This window comes from Rana temporaria, chromosome 3, assembly GCF_905171775.1.
Source record: "Rana temporaria chromosome 3, aRanTem1.1, whole genome shotgun sequence".
NCBI lineage: Eukaryota > Metazoa > Chordata > Amphibia > Anura > Ranidae > Rana > Rana temporaria.
The window spans coordinates 339750483-339773870 of NC_053491.1; the positions used below are offsets into that span (position 1 = coordinate 339750483).

Sequence of the window (23388 nt, forward strand, 5' to 3'; positions counted from 1 at the left end):
CAGGTTGAATGCCTTATGGACCAAGTCCGTCAAGTCTTGAATCCACCAGCTCTCCCTCAGGGAGACTGCCCCAGACTCCTCTGTATCCGGATCATCGATCCCTGAACCTACTTGGTCCTTGTCCAAGAGGTCGTCCAATTCCCCAGAGGAAAGGACCTCCTCTTCCGAGGGTCCGCGCACGGGTGACGGAGATCTATTCCGCTTACTACCCCGCATAGCTGCGGCTATCATTTTTCCCATGCTTTTCTGCATCTCATTTAAAGAGGTAAGTAACACCTCCTCCGTGACCATCTTAGGATTGGGTTGACTCGCGTCAGCTCCAGCCCCCGATCCCGATGGCCCAACGGCTCCCAGTGGGGAAAGCAGCGGCATAGCTCTATCCGAGACCTCAGACCCTGTGGGGGAATCCCCACCTTTTGTACCCTCTGATTTGTTCTTTGATGCCATGGTACAATACCGAGGTACACCTGCTACTTATTGGTACCTGGGACTTATAAATAGTTAAATGCCCAAACACCTGTTTGGGGAATAAAAAATGTTTCCTCTTCCCCAGATGACACTTTTTTTTTTTTTTTTTTTTTTTTTTTTTTTCAATCTAGGCAAGAAAAAACATTCTATCCCCCTGAGTAGTATTGCCAAAGAAAAGACTATGAGATGGAAAAGAAAAACAGCCTATTCCTAGGCTAAACCACAATCTTCTGAAGACTGTAGTATTCTTTCCGGCCACTGTGTGTCCTCGGCGCCCCGTGCTTCACTCCAGTCCTTCCTCCCTCAAACCATAGTATTGAATGAACTGTGGTATCTAAGGAAGGGCCGCCCCTTCCTTAAATCACTGACCCGCCCTTCCCCCCCAGCAAAAACGGCGCCAAATGCGCCTATAAACACGTGCACGCGCGCCGCGCGCGTGCCCGCCGACGGGGGGGGTGTATGGGAGGAAGGGCCTCTCTGTTCCTGCAGCCGCAGCCAGAAAACACACGAGGAGGACAGCGTTTTGCCTGCCTTGCAGGCATGAGGAAGAGGACTGGATAGAGCATCGCCTGGAGGCTTGCAGGTAAGCATAGCTCTCTGACACACACATACATTTGTACACAAAAGGCCCCACTCACAGCTTTTCCAATACTACCAGGGAGGTCACTTTTTTAAGGGGAATAACAACATATAGAGCCATCCTATCTTCATGATATGTGACTGGTTTGCCAGATGCAATGCATAACTTTTAGGCATGTCCCCTGTGACCTCCCAGAAAAAACTTGCTAAGAGCCAAGTTCCGCAAGTTTTCCCCTTACTTACCTGCTCCATGCCGCAGGACTTTGCAAAGCAAGAGGCCCATTTTCCCCCATCTCCGTGGGGATGTCTAGACCTTCAGGCCCTGGGAACCTTCTTCTTCCATGAAGGATCCACTGTCCTGGACACATACAGCACCCTGGCAAACAGAAAACATTAGGCGCCCAAAGGTTATCTAAGTTCTGGGCCCAGGGTCCAGCTCTCTTAAAAAGAAAGCATTATGGGCTATACCCCAAGGGTTTGGGGTCCGGTTACTGACCACTTTAGCGCTCAGGCTTTTTTGGACAGAACCGGTAGCTCACCTAATCCCAAGGATGCGGAGGCAAGCTAAACCATGACTAACACCTAAGACACTGGCGTAAAAACTGAGGTACTCCTCCTATGGGAGGGGGTTATATAGGGAGGGGCATTTCCTGTTTGAAGATTGCCAGTGTCTACACCTGAAGGTACTCCATATAACCCATATAGTAATGAATGCCGCTCTGTGTCCCGTGATGTAACGATAAAGAAATAAAAGTTTTGCCTTTAGTGACACTTTAAAATGTTTTCCTTCCCCAGGTTCCTCATCATCCCTCAATTTGCTAATGAAATTTAAAACAAATTGGTTTTTCTTTACACACCTAATCACTGGGTCTTTATGTGCCTCTACGCAATGCAGGCCGATCACGCCTGGTGGGAGGGTCAGCATGGTGCTTTACATAGCATCCTGAAAATAAAAAGCTGTGGCAACGCCCACTTTTGATGCTGAGCCACCATGGTAAAGAGCCCAATTCCAGGTTGTGTGTTCAATATTGTATTTAAGGCAAGGAGAGTCAAAATTAACCATTTCTTTTACGAAGAAATGCAGCTGCGGTTGGCTGTATAAGTTGCTGCCAAAACAAAATCGAGTCAAGCTGAGCGCCGCTCAGCCATTCACAGGAAGCCTTGTGCTTTTATTAACCACGTCAATCATCCCCTTACTGCCCCGCATGCATACAGCTGCAAGGCGGCTTGGAAAACTGACGTACCTGTAAGTTGGTCTGTGCATGAGATACAGTGGGTGTGCGTCTGCCAGACACCCACCCACGATCACCGTGCAGAGTAAACAAGGCGGATCCCCGTTCTCACAGGGGACAATACACATATATATATATATATAAAAATTTAAAACTCTATCCCATAGTTTGTTTTGCGCACAAGTTATAGCATTTACAATATACGCCTATTGTGTGTTTTTCCCCAAATAAATATGGATATGTAAAACAATACATAATTGGCCTAAACTGATGAATAATTTTTATATAAAGACATTTTTGGGGCTATTATAGCAGTAAGTTAAAAAAAAATTTTTTTTGTTTACAGCGCAAAAAAACTGCAGAGGTCATCAAATACCACCAAAAGAAAACTCTGTTTGTGGGGGGGGGCGCTACCCATTAGGCCATGATGTAGCAAGAATGAATGCGCACCGCAAACCAGCAGATCAGTGAGAATAATGATTCAGGAGTGCTGGAGGTGAATAAAACAGCTCGATTTCAACAGGTATCAAACTAGTTATAATGCAAAACATTACTTTTTACTTTATTAGCTACTGTCAGACTTTAATTTAAGAGAAAAATATTTTTGTCTTTACAACCCCTTTAAGCATAGTTGCATAGTGCGGTCATGCAGCACTGTACCCATAAGACATTTTAATAATTTTTTTCACATGAATAGAGCTTTCTTTTGGTGATCTTTAATCACCACTGGGTTTATTTTTTGCTGAACCGAAAATTGTGAAAAAAAAAAAAATCTTAGTTTGTTATAAAATTTAGCAAATCTTCATAAATTTAGGCCAAAATATACTCGGCTACTTTTCTTTGGTAAAAATAACCAAAATCTGTTTAGTCTGTAGGAAAGTTAGAGAGTCCACGAACAGATACATAATATCTATCTAAATTTATTTTTGGAGACCCAAATATTTTAGAACAGTACAAATACCCCCAAATGACCCCCTTTTGGACAGTCAAATAAATGTATTTAGTAAGAGGCATAAGAGTTTATTGAAGTTGTAATTTGCAACATTTTTTTTACAATTTAACATACGGTCACCAAGTGCAGTACCAGTGTCATAACAGGTGTGGTGGCGATCACGGGCACTGACAGTGTATAAAAAAAAAAAAATTTAACATTTTTGAAGCTAGCCATACAATTGTACACCATGAATGGCATGAAGACATCCATTGTTTACAATTGTCATGTGATCTGCTGCGATTGGTCACGGCAAGGACATGGTACTGGCAGCGGCCCGGCCACGCATGGGGCATGTTGTAGGAGGATGTCATATGATGTCCACCCAGGACAAGCGGTTAATGAATACAAGGCCTACCTCCGATTGGCTGAGGTGGAGACATAACTTTACAATCTCCATCCAAGCCATTAGAGGAAGCTTTTCTTCTTTGATATCACAGTAAACATTTTTTCAGTAAGGGCGGGTTAATACCAGACACTGATTAAATGGGTTGAAGTCACATAAAAAAGTAGTGCATCCAAAGATGCTCCACACCAAAAAAAAAAAAAAAATGCATGGTACATGAATGGTACCATGCAAACCAGTGTAGGCATATGGGACTGCATTTGCGATGTCAACAGGACTATATTGACACCTGCAACAGTTTGCACATCCAGTGCATTTTGAAAGCAGAAATTAAAAGGGTGCACAGCATTCTTGTGCAAGTAAGCCATAAAAAAGAGGGAAGCCCTTACAACTGTGGAAAACAAGGGGAGGAGCTGGGAGCACTGGCAGGGGACCTGAGAAGAGGAGGATCGGGGCTGCTCTGTGCAAAATTATTGTAGGAGAGCAGACAAGTATGACATCATTTTAAAAAAAGGTCTATATAGCCACATTAAAGCGGAGTTCTACCAAAAAAAATGTTTTACTTTTGCTTTTCGGATCCCCCCCCCCCCCCCCCCCATCACATTTGGCACCTTTCAAGGGGAAGCAGGTTCCTGTCTAATACAGGAGGTATTTGCTCCCACTTCTGGGCACAGATACCAGAGCCACCCGCGGGTATCTACACCACTTTCTGTGGGATAGATCAGCACCTGAGGGATAGATCAGCTTCGGGTGCCGACATCGCGGGCACCCTGGACAGGCAAGTGTCCTTATTTTAAAAGTCAGCAGCTGCAGTATTTGTAGCTTCCGACTTACCTGCTCTGTACAATGATTATGCACAGAGTAGCCCCTAACCCCCTCTACTGAAGTCCCCCTCCTGCTGGTGAGATCCACTCCTCCATCCTCCCGATTACCCTATAACAAGCTACACGATACGTGGGAACACACCCCAAACTTGGCTGTGTGTGCTCGCGCTTCTCACAGGATTGGGCTCTTGCAAGTCTCTTGTGAGAGCAGGAGTGTTTTTTGTGCCTTAAAGCGGAGGTTCACCAAAAAAAACCTCCCGGCACAAGCAGACCACTATCACCAAGTTAAATGGCCCCTTAAAAAAAAAATGTTTAGTGTAAATACCGTATATTTTTGTTTTTAGCTGGCATTTCCGGGCTTTTCCTGCCGCGGGAGTGGGCGTTCCTACTCCTTTCCCCGGCGCCGCAATGTCAGCTGGGAGTTTGGCGTATCATGTTTCTAGCAGACAATACAGAACGCCGTTGTTCTATCGAGCTGGTTCTGCTATCAGATGGTCTGAGCAGGCGCAATTGAATCAGACGGAAATCCGAGTATGAACAGTTCGTCAGCTGGAGATGCCGCTCGTCGCTCATTGGTTAGACACGCCCCTCATTTGTTAGAAATGTCGCTCGCTCGTTCTATACAGCAGACGCTTGCAGGAATTGATTGCTTGTGGGCTTCACAATGCCCACAAGCAAAATGGAAACTGTCAGGAACCGATTTTAAAAGTTCTTATTTGCCATCAAAACGGACAGGCGATATTTGAAGACACCGAACAAGCAAGTTTAACTTTGTATTGTGAAACCCCATTTATTGCATCAGAAAAAAAAAAAATCGATTCATGATTCAAATTTTTTTTATGATAGACACCGCGCCTGTCCTAAGGAGCTGCAGGCAGGAGTTTTTAGGCGAGGCCACGGCTTTGGCCTAGTCCGCGCGATCCTGGGAAAAGGCTGGGGACTAGGTCGAAGCCACGGCCTTGCCTAAAAAATCATGCCCGCAGCTCGCCGCGATCCTGGGAAAAGGCTGCGTCGGCCTAGTCCACCGTGATCCTTTTCCCAGGATCACGGCGAGCAGGATTTTTTTTTAGGCGAGGCCGTGGAGTGCAGGTCCTATGGAAAAATAATAAAACAACTTGACCTCCCAACTCGATTCAAATCGATTTTTTCCCCCAGCCCTAATTAACCTTTTGTGTTCAGAACCACTTTAACCTGTCCCTCTTCTATCCAAAACTAGAAGCCATTCAGGATGAGCTTCCGCTTTCATTGCACTTTTGGGCAGTTGCACTTTGAGCAACACCATCCCCTTCCCCAGTTTTAAGCTGGCCTTGGACTGCAGTCCTGATCAGTGTATTCTGACAACAGCAGAGTCCCGCTGTCAGAATAAAATAATGCAGTGGGAAGGATTTCCGCATCCGACTCAAATAAGTGGATAGGGTAAATCGGTGAAAACTATTTTTCAACTCGCTGGCTAAACGAAAAAAAAAATCCAGTGGAATTTGACAAGATCACCCAACTGCTTCTATAATCTATTCCTTGCCAGACCTGTGACCGTTTTCCACAAGTCCTTTCATTTTTAAAGGACCGAGTACAAGCCCATACCCAGGAGTCCATAGGGATCAATGAGTGTACACAGTGCACGTGCAGGCCTGTCCGGGAATTTTTTTTTGACAGGCAGCCACTTTAGCAAGTTGGGGGTCAGGTGACGAAGGCCTCATTCACACAGGTACAGAGGTTCAAACAGTGTGAAGATGCTGGTTTATGCAACAAAGAGTGAGAGGTCTGGCATTTATCCATCCCTGAAAGTATGTAAATGCTTGGATGTGTGGTCATCGGTATACAGCTGTAGGCAGGTCATGGGTGTTGTGTATAGCTGCTTGTACAAATCAATCACTTCTGGGTGCAAAACAAATGCCTCATTATGCTGTACAGACTTCTGTGCTTATGTGAATGAGCCCCAAGACTGGCATGGAGCTGGGTCATGATCCAACATAAGTAAATACCCCAATGTGCAATTATACCTCAAGAACCTGTTTGGGGACACTGGAGTATATTTTCAGTGGGAGCAAATACTTAAAACAAAAAAAACTTGTATTAAAATATTGCTAAATGCTTTAATTTAGATTAAACGGCAATATCACCACTGAAATAATCATTGTACACTGCTCCCAATTAGGGCCATAGCAACAAGCCCTTCTACAGAGTGAATCCAGCAGAGATGAACTCATTCCTGAAAATACCGTTTCTACATTGCAGCCTGGGCCAATAATCCACCCAGTCCTAGAGGTAAGAGGATGCATAATCTGCAGATTAACCTCAAGATAAAAAGCCCAGTGTCACCAAGCTTAAGCTAGGACTATAAAAACACAACCAGCACAGGAATGTATTAAAGTGGCGAAAATGAAACTCTGCATGCACCTCAACGTTCGAGCGACACCAGCTTCGTAAATTAAGGTTAACAGTTTAAAAGACAGATTTTCTCTTTCGAAGCAAATGTCCACACATCTCCCTTACCTGTGTCCTCAAAGAGCTAATGAAATCTGAAACCTGCACATGTGCCAAGCTAGGCTACTCTACCCCGGGAGCCTAAAAATAAACGAAGAGGTGAAGCCATCACACAGAGCAGTGCTGCCGGCTGCACGGGTGGCTGGCAGTCCCAGAATAGAGAAAGCCAGTGACGGACCTGGCAGGAGGAGGGCAGCCCTAAATGGAAATCCTGCTTGCGGGGGACCCTGTGTGCTATTCCTGGTGTCACAGCTACACAGGAGCTCTTCTCTGTGCATTGAATATTTCATGTACTCCTGGTGCATTCCACATCCTAACAATCTGGACTTCACGTCTCACAAAGCACAATTCTGATACCCAGCCCGACAATGGAGACCAAGTGCTAAAATGCCCATATTGCAGCACAGCAAAAACGGGTCCCCCTCTGAAGATCCTGTAATCTGTCTGAAAACCTTCAGTGAACTTACCAACAAGCACAGAAACTGCACCCACGCAACTGATGCATAGCATTCACTGTGCGCACATTTAACTGATGCATACTGGCCCCATTGGCACACACATTAATAATGCATTGAATCGCCTGTATGCGCACGCACACGTAATTAACAATTTTCATGCGTGGGAAATTATCTTCAACCAGAAAATCGCACTTACGGCCTTTTAATAGTGCTACAAGTTTGCTTTTTTTATGCTCTATTGCAAATTAAAAATGGAATATCAGATTTAGTGAAACCAAAACATTGGATTACTGCACATGTATCTAGAAGTTTTCCAGCATGCTCTGCTATTCAGACCAACTCTGCCTATCGAGGCGCAGCAACACTCACATTGAGCAGCTTTACCAGCAATGCTCAGAAATGCCACCAAGGTTATCCAGGGACACAGGCTGTGCACACTGGCATTAAAGTGGACCTGTTACCGACACTACACATCAAGCCTATGACCAAACAAATGGTACGCAACTGCACAGTTGCAGCAAATTAAGACTCTAAACAGGATACGGTATGAGGGTCTTAAGAGGACAACTGTAGTCCTTCAATACATTTCCTGTAACCCCTAAATGCATCCCACCAAGACAAATAACCACCTCCTTAAGCCCTGATCCAATAAACTTCACTGTGCAGAACCATTTGTAGCGCTCCTGCCTTTCTCTACTCCCTTAGGAATCAATGGGGTAGCCATACAGGCGTTATATGAAGAAAGGCTGTATTGGTTCCCAGTGGGCCTACACACTGAAGATCACTGAATCGGGCATATAACGTATTTGGTCCTAGTTGGATGCACTTAGGGGGCTGGAGGATTTCTAAAAGGACCAAGGCACAAATCTTATTAAAAGGACTAATGCACCATTATCCTTTAGGCACCTTACACATCAGCATGGTCTTGTCATGTCATTTTTCCGTGTTTATCGTGTGATAGTATAGGGCATAGCCCATTCACTTGAATGTGCTGCCCTACACATGACAAAATACTGCAAAGAAGCTCCTGCACCTTTTTTGGGTGATGAGCCTCATGCGTGTGCTAGCAATGTTTGGGGTTCTTTTACCAATTGGGTGAATTTTTCCTTTTTGGAAAGAGTGGCAAGGGATTAGAAGAACCTCTCAGGTTTTACTGCTGTCTGATGTGGTGATGTATAGGAACAGACATATATATTTATGGATTTTTCACTTATGTGATTTTATTACATATGAAAATGTTATTTTGAGAATACAGTTTATGGTTTTGAAATGTGTGAAAAGAATACCTAGAAGTCACACACATACACTGTTTTTGGGTAATTTTGCGGCTTATTGGAAATGTGCTTCCTAGCCATGTGCATTCTAATCATGTAAATAACTGGATCATTTAAGGGGAAATCTAATGGGGACACACCTGTTGATAGACCAGCCGTATAAGTGGGCAATGCCCCGCACTTTGGGAGATTTTTTTCTAATTCACTGTTCAATCTCTGGACAGGAAGTGAAGCCAAATCTCCCCAATGGTACAAAAGTGTAAAAGTTAACTTGAGATGGGTTTAATCCTTCCCTACTATATCCTAAACTACAAGAAGGAAAAAAAAAAAGTTTTGATTACATATACACATTTCTATATACACACACACACAATTTCTACGATAGGGAGCAGAAATAACATTTGCAAAATAAGTCCTTTTTCTCTAGACATTTTACTAGCCTACTCCCATTCCCTGATCTCTTGTCATTAGCATTGGTTTCTCCCATTTTCTTTTCTACACCTCCTAGGCTTCTCATTGTCAATGCAGTCTGTTCGAGACAGCAGGACCATAGTATCCATCTCAATGGCCCCCCTTTCACTATTAGCCAAGTTACACAAAACAGACACAAGAACATAAATTTTTATTTTACTACTTTAATGCTCTTCACTTGTGTGCCGAGCAGACTAAAAACTGGGTTTGCAGGGGAAGTTTTTGTTCAGCCACCAGGATAAAAAACACTATCGTTTTCAGACAGTGCACTCCTGCCTGTCACAATACACAGATCAGTGCTGAAGCTGCTTATCGATGGCAGATTTTTCCTGCAGGACCATTCGACAGAAGCAGTCTAAAAACCGACTGGTTTAAATGAGGGACACACACACACACACACACACACACACACATTAATGCTCATCCGCTTCCTGCTGAAACGGCTGAATTTGAATAAGTCTAAACCCTGCTTTAGTCTTTCCCAAACCTAAAGACAGTATCTAGAATTCTGTGAAACCCAATAAAAAAAAGTTTTTTGTTCTAAGCTAAAAAGGGCCTTGTTCAACCAATATGCCACTGCCTGCATTGAGCTTGAATGCCCACAAGGGCCGTTAAAATGTAAGCTCTACTGGTAAAGTCTTACGTAAATATGTCAATGTTTTCCAAATGACTGCAGGATTTGCCAAAACCATATAACACAGCTATATATAAAGCCAGAACTATAGAGACTAATACATTTGTGGCCTTAGAAAAATGACAGCTGAACCTTGCCAGGTTGCTATGGGGCAGCAAATGCACTGCTCTGCATCCTAGTGTCAAAATAAAAATGTGTAAAGTGCAGTAACTCAAAGCAAGTTTACAGATGTCTAATTAGTTGCTTTATCTTACTGAACTTAGAAACATGTTACTGACCTATCAATTGATTTCTGACCAACTGTTTCTGTCTAAACAAAAGCAGAAAACTAAAATGGCAGCATGCACTCAGACACCAGTACTGCACACAAGTTAGAATGTGGGAATGCAATCTGTTTTCTTACCGGCGTGCTTTTATGGGCAATCTCTCCCGGGGTCGGCCAATTGGTGGCATCACCAAAGTCTCCAACCTGTAGATAAAGAAAAAGTAACAGACCAATTTAAAAAACGCAGATACACCCAGTGCCAAGAGTTGGCAGAGGAAGGCTTTGATCACACTAAAAGCTTTTATCTGCAAGTTTTATTAGCAAGTAGAAGTGTGCAGCAATGTTTATGTCAGCTATTTCCAGGATTCTTTTTTTTGTCTCTTTGCTTCATCAGTGCACATACATCAGAAAAAATATTTTTTAATACTAAATCTGAGCAAAAATACACGTAGTTGCTCCTTTGTACACTGCAGGAAAACGTTAACTGTATGAACAGTACCATTATTTACACTGTCAACCGAGCCAAAACCAGCATGGGTAAATGAGGCTTAAATAGATGAGATCTCTCTCTATCTATATTATACAATATACAAAAGAGAAAGAAATCGGGACAAGACTTGGAGTTCAATCACACACACAGCACTGCAATAAGAGTAGGATATGCATCCAGCTGTATTTTTTGGCTGATCAGTAAAACAGTTTCCACAGCAGTCCAAAAACATGTAGTGAACTGAAAAGGTATTTCTAGTCACGACACCCTAACTGAGGCTTACACCTCAAAGCCAAGGTGTCACGAAATGTTCATGCCATCTTTAACGCTTGGCCAATTGGTGGCTATTACTTTGTTTCTTTTACAAAGGTAGATCCCCAAACAAAAATTGCTATGCATGTTTCAACATTCAGGACTACACAGGATTAGGCACCAGGCCCCATGTGACAGTGTAAAGTTAACGTCACATGGGCATAAGCTCTGCCATTGGTGATGGGTCACTAGCGGCAGAGTCACGTGGGAGAGCCTTCCACTTAACTCTGAAATCGTTCCCTTGCTCACAAAGAAAGCTGCCAAAATGTCCCTCACTAGCGTCTGACGCCCGTGTAACATGGCCCTTAGGGGCCGATGATTGACTTGCTCAGGGACAAAGTACTACATTATGGGAAAGCAGGAGAGAGGTTGTCATGCGTCTGCTTTTTTTGTTCTGGCCTATGGGGAAGTGAGTGGAAAGAAAGCATCTGCTCCTCACTCTTTCTCATTAAAATTAACCTATTTAGATTGCACTTAATGGGAAAAGTACAGGTTTTCTTAAAACAGAGTTCTGTAAAAGACCCTGCAAAATAAGCATACCTTTATACAGAATCAATATTACAATAAAGGTCCACTCAAAACGGAGAATGGATTTTGCTCTGAGTTATACATCGCAGTGCTACTGCATACAGCTTTATCCTAAGAGCCCTTTCACACTGAAAGCTTGGGTGCTTCGGTGGTAAAGCACCGCTAGTTTTACCAGCACATTACCGTTGTTTTAGATGCACTTTTTGCCCACGCAAGCGGTCCAAAAAAGGGCTAAGAGCACCCACAAAGCACCGCTGCACATTGATTTCAATGGGCAGGGGCGCTTTAGGAGCAGTATATACACACCACTCCTAAAGCGCCTCAAAGAAGCTGCTTGCAGGATTTTTTCTGCCAGGGCAGCACTTTACAGGTGCCATTTGTAGCGCTAAAGTGCCGAGAGAACGCCTCCAGTGTGAAAGGGGTCTAAGGAAAAATGTATAAGCAGAGAGAACTTCATGACTGGAGGAGTCAGCCATGGGACTATCAGGTCATATTACTGGGCTCTCTACCACACCACAGTGCTTAATATGCATTAATGTATTTAACCACTTAACGACCGCCGCATGTATATATACGTCCACAGAATGGCACGTACAGGCATATGGGCGTACATGTACGTCCCTGCCTTTCCGCGGGTCCGATCCCCCCCCCTCGGTACATGCGGCGGTTGGTTCTTCTGTGGGAGCGATCCGGGATGAGGGGCCGGCTATTCGTTTCTAGCCACCCCCTCGCGATCGCTCCCCGGAGCTGAAGAACGGGGAGAGCCGTATGTAAACACGTCTTCCCCGTGCTTCACTGGCGGCTGCATCGATCGTGTCATCCCTTTTATAGGGAGATACAATCGATGATGTCAGACCTACAGCCACACCCTCCTACAGTTGTAAACACACACTAGGTGAAACATAACTCCTTCAGCGCCCCCTGTGGTTAAACTCCCAAACTGCAACTGTCATTTTCACAATAAACAATGCAATTTAAATGCATTTTTTGCAGTGAAAATGACAATGGTCCCAATAATGTGTCAAAATTGTCCGAAGAGTCCGCCAGAATGTAGCCGCCATTAGTAGTAAAAAACTAATTAAAAAAAATAATAATGCAATAAAACTATCCCCCATTTTGTAAACGCTATAAATTTTGCGCAAACCAACCGATAAACGCTTATTGCGATTTTTTTTACCAAAAATATGTAGAATACGTATCGGCCTAAACTGAGGGAAAACATTTTTATATATATATATATTTTTGAGGGATATTTATTATAGAAAAAAGTTTAAAATATTGCATTTTTTTCAAAACTGTCGCTCTATTTTTCTTTATAGCGCAAAAAATAAAAACCGCAGAGGTGATCAAATACCACCAAAAGAAAGCTCTATTTGTGGGGAAAAAAGGACACCAATTTTGTTTGGGAGCCACGTCGCACGACCGCGCAATTGTCTGTTAAAGCGACGCAGTGCCGAATCGCAAAACCTGGCCTGGGCCTTTAGCTGCCTAAAGGTCCGGGGCTTAAGTGGTTAAACATCGTTATGGGTGTGGTAAAGCTGGTGCTGTATTACCTTTCTTATCTGCACCAATCACAATCCAACTTCAAAAAGGCAATTTGAATCTGACTGGAGGCTATGAAAAACTTCTTAGAGCTCCTATTTTTATCAATATAAACATTCAGGTAGTGACAAGGGTGTTTTTAAAAGGGCCGTACACACAGGCCGAATATCGGGAGGCATCTGCTGGTTTAATAGAAGCCGGCCGACATTTGGTCCATAGGGGGATGACTGAAAAAGGTCTGCCGATCAGCCAGTGGCTGAGAGTGCTTACCAGTGTGTGTGTGTATTTTTTTTAATTACTTCCACATTCACCCCGATGTGTACCAGGTTTAAGGATCAAATTACAAAAAAAAAAAAGTAAAAAATTTGGCAAGTACAGTAATGCCTGAAAGGAAAAAAAAACAAAAACTGAGCTACTCGAGACCTTATTTTCAATTTTAACTGTAAAAACATAGCATCGTGGTCACGACATTACCTTGCTACCTCGTCTTGTTCGGGGTATACCAGCCTTCACCACCTTGGTGGGGATTGGAGGGTCTGCAAAGGGAGAGGAAAACACATTAAAAACAGGGATCATAACTAGGTTATCAAAAAGCAAGTCAGTGACTAACAAAATATAAAAGCATTAGAGCTGAGAAACAATTGCAGAGTTGAAGAATGTCTGCTTTAATCACAACAAACCGGTCCAACTTTTTTTTTTCTAGAACTGGTCAGTTAATGGCTTATGAACATTCTATAAGCTTTCTGAATGGCTCTTCCCACTCAACATGGCCTAAATGTTGCATACAATATCAATGAGGTGCGAGGTAGGTCCATGCAGTAACTTGCATCCTTATTTGGCATGTGTGTTATAATCCAAAATAGTTCTGGTTGCCTTTGTGCTAATAGTTCGTTATGGCAACCTACTTCCAAGCAGCTATTTTTCAAGATCAGAAATTTACAAACATAACTGGTTGCTAAAGGACATCAAATTCTCTTGGAAGATGCATGCTTCAGGCCTACCACGCTAACCATTAGTGCCTCCATGCTGTCTGCATGTCGATAGTACAGCTTTCATAGACCTGGAAACATTTGGGCTTGGCTTGCCTTTCCAGCAAGATAAGGTAAGCTTGGTATTAAAATGCATGTAAAATGCATTTACGCCATTCCGTTCATCTCGATCACTGATAAGCTTGCGCTAAGTGAACAAAAATGCTGCCAGCATTGCACAATGGAAAGTAGAAAAAGTCCAGTCATTAAGAATGACACTGATCCCATCAAGCATTCTGTGCAAGTTCTGCACACACTTGAACCTCCAATCTTGGCTGCTATAACATTTTCTCCCTGCACTACAATATATATATATATATATATATATATATATATATATATATATATATATATATATATATATATATATATATATATATATATAAATAAATAAAATGAGGGGCTCTGAATTTCCTTCCATGGGGTAGATTTCCTAACTTCCAGTTGTCTCCCTCAGTTTGTAAGTCGGATGTTTGTAACTAGGGGACTGCCTGGACTAGGCAAATGCCACCAAGTATCCCCCTTCTGGCACAAAGTCATTTGAAGTGATTAGACCAATTTTTTTTTGGCCACAACCATAAACACTACATTTGGAGAGGAGTTGATGAAACATACACCATTCAAAAATGGCAAAGAAATCATAAAAATCTTCCAGGGTATGTATACTTACAGTATATATTGGGCAAGGAGATAACGCCGACATTTCTAGTACTGTGTTAGTTAATGGTGAACTGGCTTTGCAGTCAAAATGAAATATTCACTATGGCTCAGCAATCTATTAGCATTACAGTCCAACAAAATGCTATACAATGTGCTATTTACACAGTATATCCCCACATTAAAACAAAAAAAAAACAACAACAAACAAAAGACCCATTCCTCGCTTCACCACGCAAATACAGGTTTATCAAGAAAGCATCTTCAGAAAAGGGATTATTCAATAGCGTCCTGCAAATAGCAGCAACTGCTAGGCCCAGATTTCAGTTTACTGTAGTCATAGCTTATTGAACAAGCCTGATTATTTACAACAATCTGCCCAAACAAATGGCTAGCACATGAAAAAGGTTAGCAAGGTATCGCTGAAAATGCAAATTAAGCGATTGTCTAGAGCAGTTTACACAACCTGCACAGTTTTAAGAAAATTCCAGAAAATCAATTGAATGCGCAAAACACAAAACAAAAAAACACACACCACACACACACACTCCTCATTAGCACATCTTTTTGTGTCTAGAGTGATTCTACCACCACTAACAAGTTTTTTTTTTTTTTATCCCAATCTACTTTAATGGCGGTGCACAAAAACCCTGCACAAAAGTGCAGACACAAAAAAAGGTGTTAACCTAGCCTAAAGCTAAAGAACAGAAATGTAATATACTGCAACTGATCAGTCCTTAGATGCAGTGGTTGCATTGGTCAGTTTTTCAGGCTAAGGGAATTTTCAGCAAGCACAGAAAATTCAGGATGCTCTTGCCAGAAATGCAGTGTCCTTGTCACATCCTAGGAGCTGCACTGCATTTTCCTTCCTGGCCATCTTATATTGTTTTCTCCATTATACAGGGGGAATTTACAAAGAACATGTTTGTAGTTTATATCAGAAGATCAGCAAGGATGACAACCATGGCAGTAGTGCAGCCACCACCTTTAGGGCAAGGTTCAATACATAACATTTTTGGTTTAGGGTTAAGATACACTGAAGCCTTTCAAATTTCAATGGGCAGGGTGCTTTAGGAGAGGTGTATACACTGCTCCTAAAACACCTCAAAAGATACTGCTTGCAGGACTTTATTATCCTGTAAAGCACCTCAGTGTGAAAGTAGCCTTAATGTAACCATATTGCTAAACTTAGAGGCGCCTCTCCTCTTTTATACTCAGTTGTGATGTTACTCAAATCAAGACATCAAAAGTAAAAAATAAAAAATTGCTCATCCTATAAAACACTCACAGACCAAGTTACTCGCAAATCCATTGTTTTACTGTATTTCTTTTATTCTTGAAAGCAATAAATTTTTTCAAGAAATTGTGATTTTCTGCCTCCTTTTAACATCCCCAGTGAGCTCCTGAACCTCTCCTCACTTCTGTTTGTAACGAACAAGGCATGCTGGTTACAGTCATGCACACTACAAAAGCCCATAGTCCCTCTCAGGAAAGAGCAAGAGAGGGTGGAGCTTCAGTCCTACACAGATTGGGACCATGGAGAAAGAATGTAGCCACCATCTAGCAGGAAGCTGGGAGGATTTATTAGTACCATTCAGAGAATGCTTTGCAATACTCTGATGGGACAAGGTGGAACACTTTGTATTCATTCAGAAAAAAACAAATTGAAAACGTTAATATTTAAATACATAAACACCAAGGAAAAGTTTTTGGTGCTAGGAGTTTACTTTGACAAAACTTTGTTTGGTGCAGCGATGTTTTGGCAATTTTCATGACAATACAAATGGCAGATGCAGTCTTTTTTTATTACCTTAGGAGGACATGTACACATTTTATTTACTAAACTTAGGCTTTAAAGCAGACTCTCTCCTCACCCACTTTACATCCATTTCACTCTGACACCTTCCTCTCCCACAATCACTCGTTTAATGGTGACAATGAGGTTCCCATTTGGTCACAGCCTCTTGAGAAATCAAACATCCCAGGAGGCCTTGGGGTACTCTGTACATGTGTCATGGCCCATCATTGGGGGTCTAGCTGCAAGAACAAGTTGGCTCAGATACAAAAGAGAGACCAGGTAAACTAGCAAAATGCTACGATTCCCCAGAGCAACATTGGACACCAAGAGTGTGCTTTCAGACAATAACTTTAACCACTTAAGACCCGGACCAAAATGCAGGTAAAGGACCCGGCCAGTTTTTGCGATTTGGCACTGCGTCGCTTTAACTGACAATTGCACGGTCGTGCGATGTGGCTCCCAAACAAAATTGGCGTCCTTTTTTCTCACAAATAGAGCTTTCTTTTGGTGGTATTTGATCACCCCTGCGGTTTTTATTTTTTGCGCTATAAAACAAAAATAGAGCAACAATTTTGAAAAAAAATGCAATATTTTTTCCTTTTTGCTATAATAAATATCCCCCAAAAATATATAAAAATACATTTTTTCCCCTCAGTTTAGGCCGATACGTATTTTTCTACCTATTTTTGGTATAAAAAAAAAACGCAATAATCGTTTATCAATTGGTTTGCGCAAAATGTATAGTGTTTACAAAATAGTGGATAGTTTTATTGCATTAATATTAAAAATATTTTTTTTTACTGCTAATGGCTGCGACCAGCGTTTTTTTTCGTGACCGCAACATTATGGCGGACACATCGGACAATTTTGACACATTTTTGGGACAATTGTAATTTTCAGAGCAAAAAATGCTATAAAAATGCATTGTCTTACTGTGAAAATGACAATTGCAGTTTGAGAGTTAACCACTATGGGGCGCTGAAGGGGTTAAGTGTGACCTCATATGTGTTTCTAACTGTAGGGGGGCGGGGCTGGACGTGTGACATCATTGATCGTGTTTCCCTATATCAGGGAACACACGATCAATGACGGCGCCACAGCGAACAACGCGGAAGCTGTGCTTACACACTGCTCTCCTCGTTTTTCAGCTCCGGGGACCGATCGCGGCCACGGCACTTCGGACCCGGTCGCGGGTGCATGCGACCCACGTCTGGAAACTTAAAGAGGACGTACAGGTATGTGCTTGTGCCCAGCCGTGCCATTCTGCCGACGTATATGTGCAGGAGGCGGCCCTTAAGTGGTTAAACCATATTAATAAAAGCCAATTCTTATAAGCATCCTGGCGATGGTATGGTCTGTATCAACCCCTGTATCTGCTTCTTTAACTTGGTCTGCATGTAAATGTTAAGATAAGGCCATGAGAATAAATTAGAATAATAAATATATATATATATATTATATATATACACACATACACACACACATTGTATTTTACACACACACAAACTGTTTTATTATTAAAAAATACACAAACCCACTAGTATAGAAAGTTCACTATAGTGGTCCTTAAGCACCGTTCACACGATCCAAAAACCGTACGAAAAATGCCGCTTTCTAAACGATCGTACGATAATCGGATAGTTAGTACAGAGCTTTCGAGAGCCGATCAGGACAGTTCATCCAATTTTATTCTATCGGACATGCACAGAATTATTTTTCGTACGATGCCAGATCGCCCGAAAATGCAATACAAATGCATTACAACACATGACATCACTTCCGGTTTTTTATTCTGCCGTACGAGAATTTTCGTGACTTTAGTAAACTCAGATTCGACGTGAGATTAGCATACAAAAAAAAAACCGGACGATCATTCGTCCGATAATCGGATCGTGTGTACCGGGCAGTAAGCTCTGAACGAAGCTCAGGGTATTAGCAGCCTGCAGCATGAGGGGGAAAAAAAAGCAGGCAGCCAATGAGCGATAAGGTGTCCTTCACAGCAACATATGGGACAAGCTCATAGAGTGACGTGGCCTGCAGACAATAATCCACAGCGTTTGACAGTGTCAGGGGTGTGTCTGGAGCACACATGGCTGGTAGGTGGGGGTGGTTTGCAGCTCTGAAAAGGGCTGGAAGCCGCTGAAGCACATGACAAGCATGTCAGGGAACAGCGCTGCAGATCCTGAAAGAATTAACTCCATAAATGACCATGACGGCTGAATAAGAGGATAAAATGCCACACGAAGGATGCTGCCAATTGCAAGGAACATCAGTGCCGAGGGGAGGAGAAATGCAGAAAACAAGGGGTTGGGTTAATTTACATAATAAAAAGAAAAAAAAATCCAGTTTGGGAGAGGCAGGAGACAAAGCAGGATGAGGACATGTGATCCTATACATGCTGAGTTAGTATTTGTATTGTGTGCCCTGCGGCTAAAAGATAGGAGAACCTGCCAGGAACAAGCCATGAGAAAAGCATAACTCAATAAAAGTGCTTTATGAGGACTTATAAAAGGGATGATATAAGACCAAGAAAATAAAAAATTACATTTGCAAAAACTTTTTTTTTTTTTTAAGCACATACATAAGTTCTGCTTCCTAGAGATCTAAACTTGATAGAATAAGGCTCTCTTAGCCCCACTTCTTCCAATTACTGGTACACAAGTCTCACTTCAAGGATGCCGCATAGCTAGAAGGAAAACCATGTACCTTAAAGCTGAAGTTTGGGATAAGAAAATACTGACTAAATACAAGAGTCATGTGTATTCTTACTTGTGCATTTCTTCTAGAGACGTGCAGCAATCCAGCATGAAGCTTTGGTTGTATATTAAGTCACTGCTGATCTCACTTAGTACAGACTGGTCTCATATCCATCCCCCATTGTAGATATTTGTAGGCAGACTGCTGGGTCCCTCACAACTGTGCTACATACAGCACAAGGAGGCAGGGTTGGACTGGGACAGAAATTTGGCCCTGGACTTCATCCAGACTGGCCCACATTGACAGGTCTCTCCCATGGAGGCTGGACAACTCCCGCACCCCCCCCCCCCCCCACTGGCCACCCAAGCACCCTCTCCCCCTTCACTAGCCACTAGCCGTTCTACTTTATTAGAGTAGAAGGGCTGGTACTGCTCCTCTTATAGGCAGTACCAGTGGGGAAGCAAGACATTATTTCACCCGGGGCAAAGAATCAGTTCGGTGCCCCCCCCCCCCCCCCATGGGACAAGATTAGGTAGAAGTGAGAAACTCCCAGGCCATAGCTGTTGAGCCAGCTGTCTGTCCCCTCCCCCCATGATCCTCTGTCCCCCCCCGCTCCTCTGTTCCCCCCAGGTGAGCGCTGCGGGGAGGGAGAGACAGAGGAGTGGAGGGGGCGGTAGTCCGCTGTCACTGAAGCTGGCCCACCGAGCCATCGGCCCACCGGGAAACTCCCTGTAGTCCCAATGGCCAGTCCATCCCTGCAAGGAGGTCACCAATACTTTTATATGCTAATCTTTTATGGCTATTAGACACCATAGTGGTGGATCATACACTGACTATTTTTTCATAGGATAAAAGTGATAAGCATAGCTGATTCAATAGGATATCCTTACAGCAAACTGTAAATGGACCATTGTCTATACATCTCAACGGGAAATCAAAGTGGCCGCCCATATAAATGTATAAAAACTCTAGAAACGGTTTCTAAAATATTGGAGATTACAATAAAAATGGGAAACTAATCAATGCAGACCTGTCACGAGAGAAACACAGGCTGCCAATGCGAATCCCTCCATGATATATGCCCAAAAGTATTACTAAACCCACAGCAGTAAAATCAGTCTGTATATGCAGTAAAGTATGCTCGTCTTACTCACTGTGGGACCTAAGGGGTTAATCCTTTGCATTTTGTAAAAAGACAGTTTGATCCTTAATACACAGATCCTCTCCTTCCACTGACTCCAAAACATGTCCAGATAAGACAGTGGATAATAGTGGAGTCAGGCTGCACATGCTCAGTATGACATGTATTGCTAGAGTTATTTTTTATTTTTAATAGAGCGCAGCATGTGATCAGCACAGGGCCAATCAGCACTGTTTAGACAGAGGGTCAGGGGTCCTAAATCGTGATAGGGTAGCCAGTGCAGTATGAAAACTCCACCTACAAGCTTTAACCAGACACCAATAGAAGTCACAAGACTGCTATATACTGCTGATGAGAAAAAGGTATTTTAGTAGTTATATTTACTAAAATAATTGCGTTCCATGTTCTGTGTACTGTGGGAGACTGGATATAGTGAATGCCGAGTCCTGGGTTTAGTAACAATTTAATACTTTGAATTATAAACTTGCAAGAATGCAAATAGACTTTTTTTTCTCTGATCAGCATAGATGTTAAGGGTTGGTGACTCAAATGGTCTTGGAATCATTGTTCGCATACCAACCAGCCAGGGTGCATTTGATTTGAATTAGTAGTAAAAAGGCTCAATTTAAAGGGGTTGTAAACCTTTGTGGTTTTTTTCACCTTGATGTATCCTATGCATACTTTTAAATAAGCTGTGCACTGCAACATACAAGCAATCACAACCATGTGCTGCGGTTTACTGCAGCAAACCGTACATGTGTGCCGCAATGAATAGCTATGCGCCACATGCATAGTCAGAGCATTGTCATGCATTACTGCAAGATGTGTTCTAATGCATTCTTTGTGCTCCTTAAGACTTATTCACACCACAAAGCAGCGTTCCACATGCTGTGTCCTTTTGCCCTGGCACACACCTGGGTACAGGCAGCCGCTGAGGTGAGTCACCGATATATTAACAGACGTGTCTCAAAAACATTGGTCGCTGCAGATAACAAAACAACTCTCCAAGAAAAGCTATTTTAAAAAGGTAGCTGGAAAAATGACCACTTCTTACACAAGGAGAGTGACCCTGAAAACTGCCACCTGAATCAACACAAGCTTTCTCTGTGCTTCGAGGCAAGTTATCCTTTCACGCTGTGACTTTGATCAAAGTATAAGCTACATGTAAGAAGAGATTATTAAAACTTCATGGTACAGATAATGCCCTGCCCCCAATACACAGTGCTCCAGTGAAAGCAGGTTGCCTATAAACAGTAACAGGGTAAACAACAAACCTTTGGAGAGATCGGGCAGCTGCAGGTGACAAACCAGTTACCAGAGACTCAGGTTCTCTCTGGAAGCAATTCTAGTGGAGGCGATTCTACACAACCATATGGGCTGGCAACTCTGCAAATGGTCGACTACAAGTCCCAGTATGATTGGGAAGCAAGAGGCTGGGAATGTGGGCCTGTACAAGAAAATGACAGTCGCCTGGTTATTATGGTCATTTCTGCAGCTTCAATGAAAAGCTTAAAGCGGCCAGTGAAGTCAGCCGACTCGTATTCCTGCTATGGCCACCTGTGTATTTCTCTTGGGTCACAAAATCTATGTATATGCAAAGCCTAACATCTCATTGGCTCCCTTCTGGTTCATACAATTGAAAGCGTTGTTTGATGAGGGAGAGAGAAAAAAATAAAAACTTGATCCTGCCATAATCTTGTGAGCCGATGTTCTGTGTTCTCTGCCACTGCTGCCTTTTTAGCTGGTATTGTTCCCAGAGGTTCTTTACCTTATTGCATAGAATGCATTATGGTGTTAAAAAAAAAAAAAAAAAAAGTGCCTAGTACACAATTAGAAAATCAGTTGAATGATTGTTTACATTTTTTCATGTCTTCATCCCATGGTGAAAACAAGAATGCCTAAAATGGTAAGAAAATTCATGGACAGAGGACAACTTATGTAGATATGATCTATGTCTAGTTCAGGGGTGCGCAACCTTTTGAAGAGTGAGGGCCACATAAGCAACTTGGTAACCGGTCACGACCACAATAAGTGGAGCGGACAGAAGACAGATTGTGTCCCGTCTGTATATGCAGAGCAGACACAGCCCACTATACTCTGTGGGCCCTCCCATACAATCCAACCAGATGGAAGGGGACAGATCCCCTTCTGTTTATTTTATTTTATTATTGGATAGATGTAGGTGGGTCAGTTTACATCTTCCGCTCCATAGAGATGAAGGGTCTGTATGGGTTGAACCAATCATAAAATGGGCCCAAGGTGGACCTGTGGCTTTCCTGGGTTAGCTGCCCTTTGCCATCGGTATCCTGCAGGTATGGCGCACTTTCTGAAAGCACACCAAACCCACAGCCAATAACAGAAGCCTATGGCTCAATGCAGGTAACCCAAAGGTGCACTGCTCTGCACCTGTGGATCAGATTGAAAGCAGCCCAGTAACCACTGCAGAACAGATATGCCCAAATAATACACAGTTTTTTAGCAATAAACTTTACTTTAATAACAGTCCAACATTCAGGTATCGCTGTCCCAGGCATATAGCATTTAGTATCACTCCTGGGACAGGAGCCGGCGCTATACAGGAAGCATCCGCTTGTGTGGCTCTGCTCCTTCTGCTGCCGCTTGCTTCCTCTACCGCCGGCTTCATTCAGAACACTGATGCTCTGGGATAGCAGGTCAGCAACCTGCAATCTGGGCTTGCGAACCTGCTATCCCAAAGCAGAAGGTCACATCAGAGGGCTCAGCGGGCCACTGGTTGGGCACCCCTGGTCTAGTTTATGGTCAAAACTTTGTTACCAATCATGCACAGACTTGCTTATTAATTTTTTTTTTATTAGAACAAATACCGTAACAAAAACCAGATGCTATCATAATGAGAATTTTTCTTCCGACACTCTGAACAGTCCATATCAGGTCTTGAAAGCAGAGTACTAATGAACTGAAAGTCGAATGATTATTAATACAGTTGCTTGATCGCACCTATACTGGTGGGATGTTGCAGGTGCGTTTTTGCGCATTGTGTTTCGGGCAGCTCATTCATTTCAAATTGGCTGCCTTGCGCAAGAATATTGCAAAAAGATGTGCATGACTTTTTTTTTGTTAAATGCACGGCACCAAAACACATGGCACATTGGTACCATGCCTTTTGGTGTACGCATTAGTAAGGTGCGTT

The 23388-nt window shown here is 42.8% G+C and overlaps 1 protein-coding gene across 3 annotated transcripts in view; it reads right to left on the reverse strand.

Annotated features, from left to right (window-relative positions):
- The window catches only part of LARP1 (La ribonucleoprotein 1, translational regulator), an 88276-nt gene that overhangs the window by 38710 nt on the left and 26178 nt on the right, over positions 1 to 23388 (reverse strand). For all 3 annotated transcript variants that reach the window (XM_040345095.1, XM_040345094.1, XM_040345096.1), the window contains exons 2-3: positions 13373 to 13434; positions 10165 to 10230 (exon numbers count right to left, since the gene is read on the reverse strand). In XM_040345095.1, coding sequence (XP_040201029.1) covers positions 10165 to 10230; positions 13373 to 13434 — 128 coding nt within the window. The remainder of the gene's footprint in view (positions 1 to 10164; positions 10231 to 13372; positions 13435 to 23388) is intronic.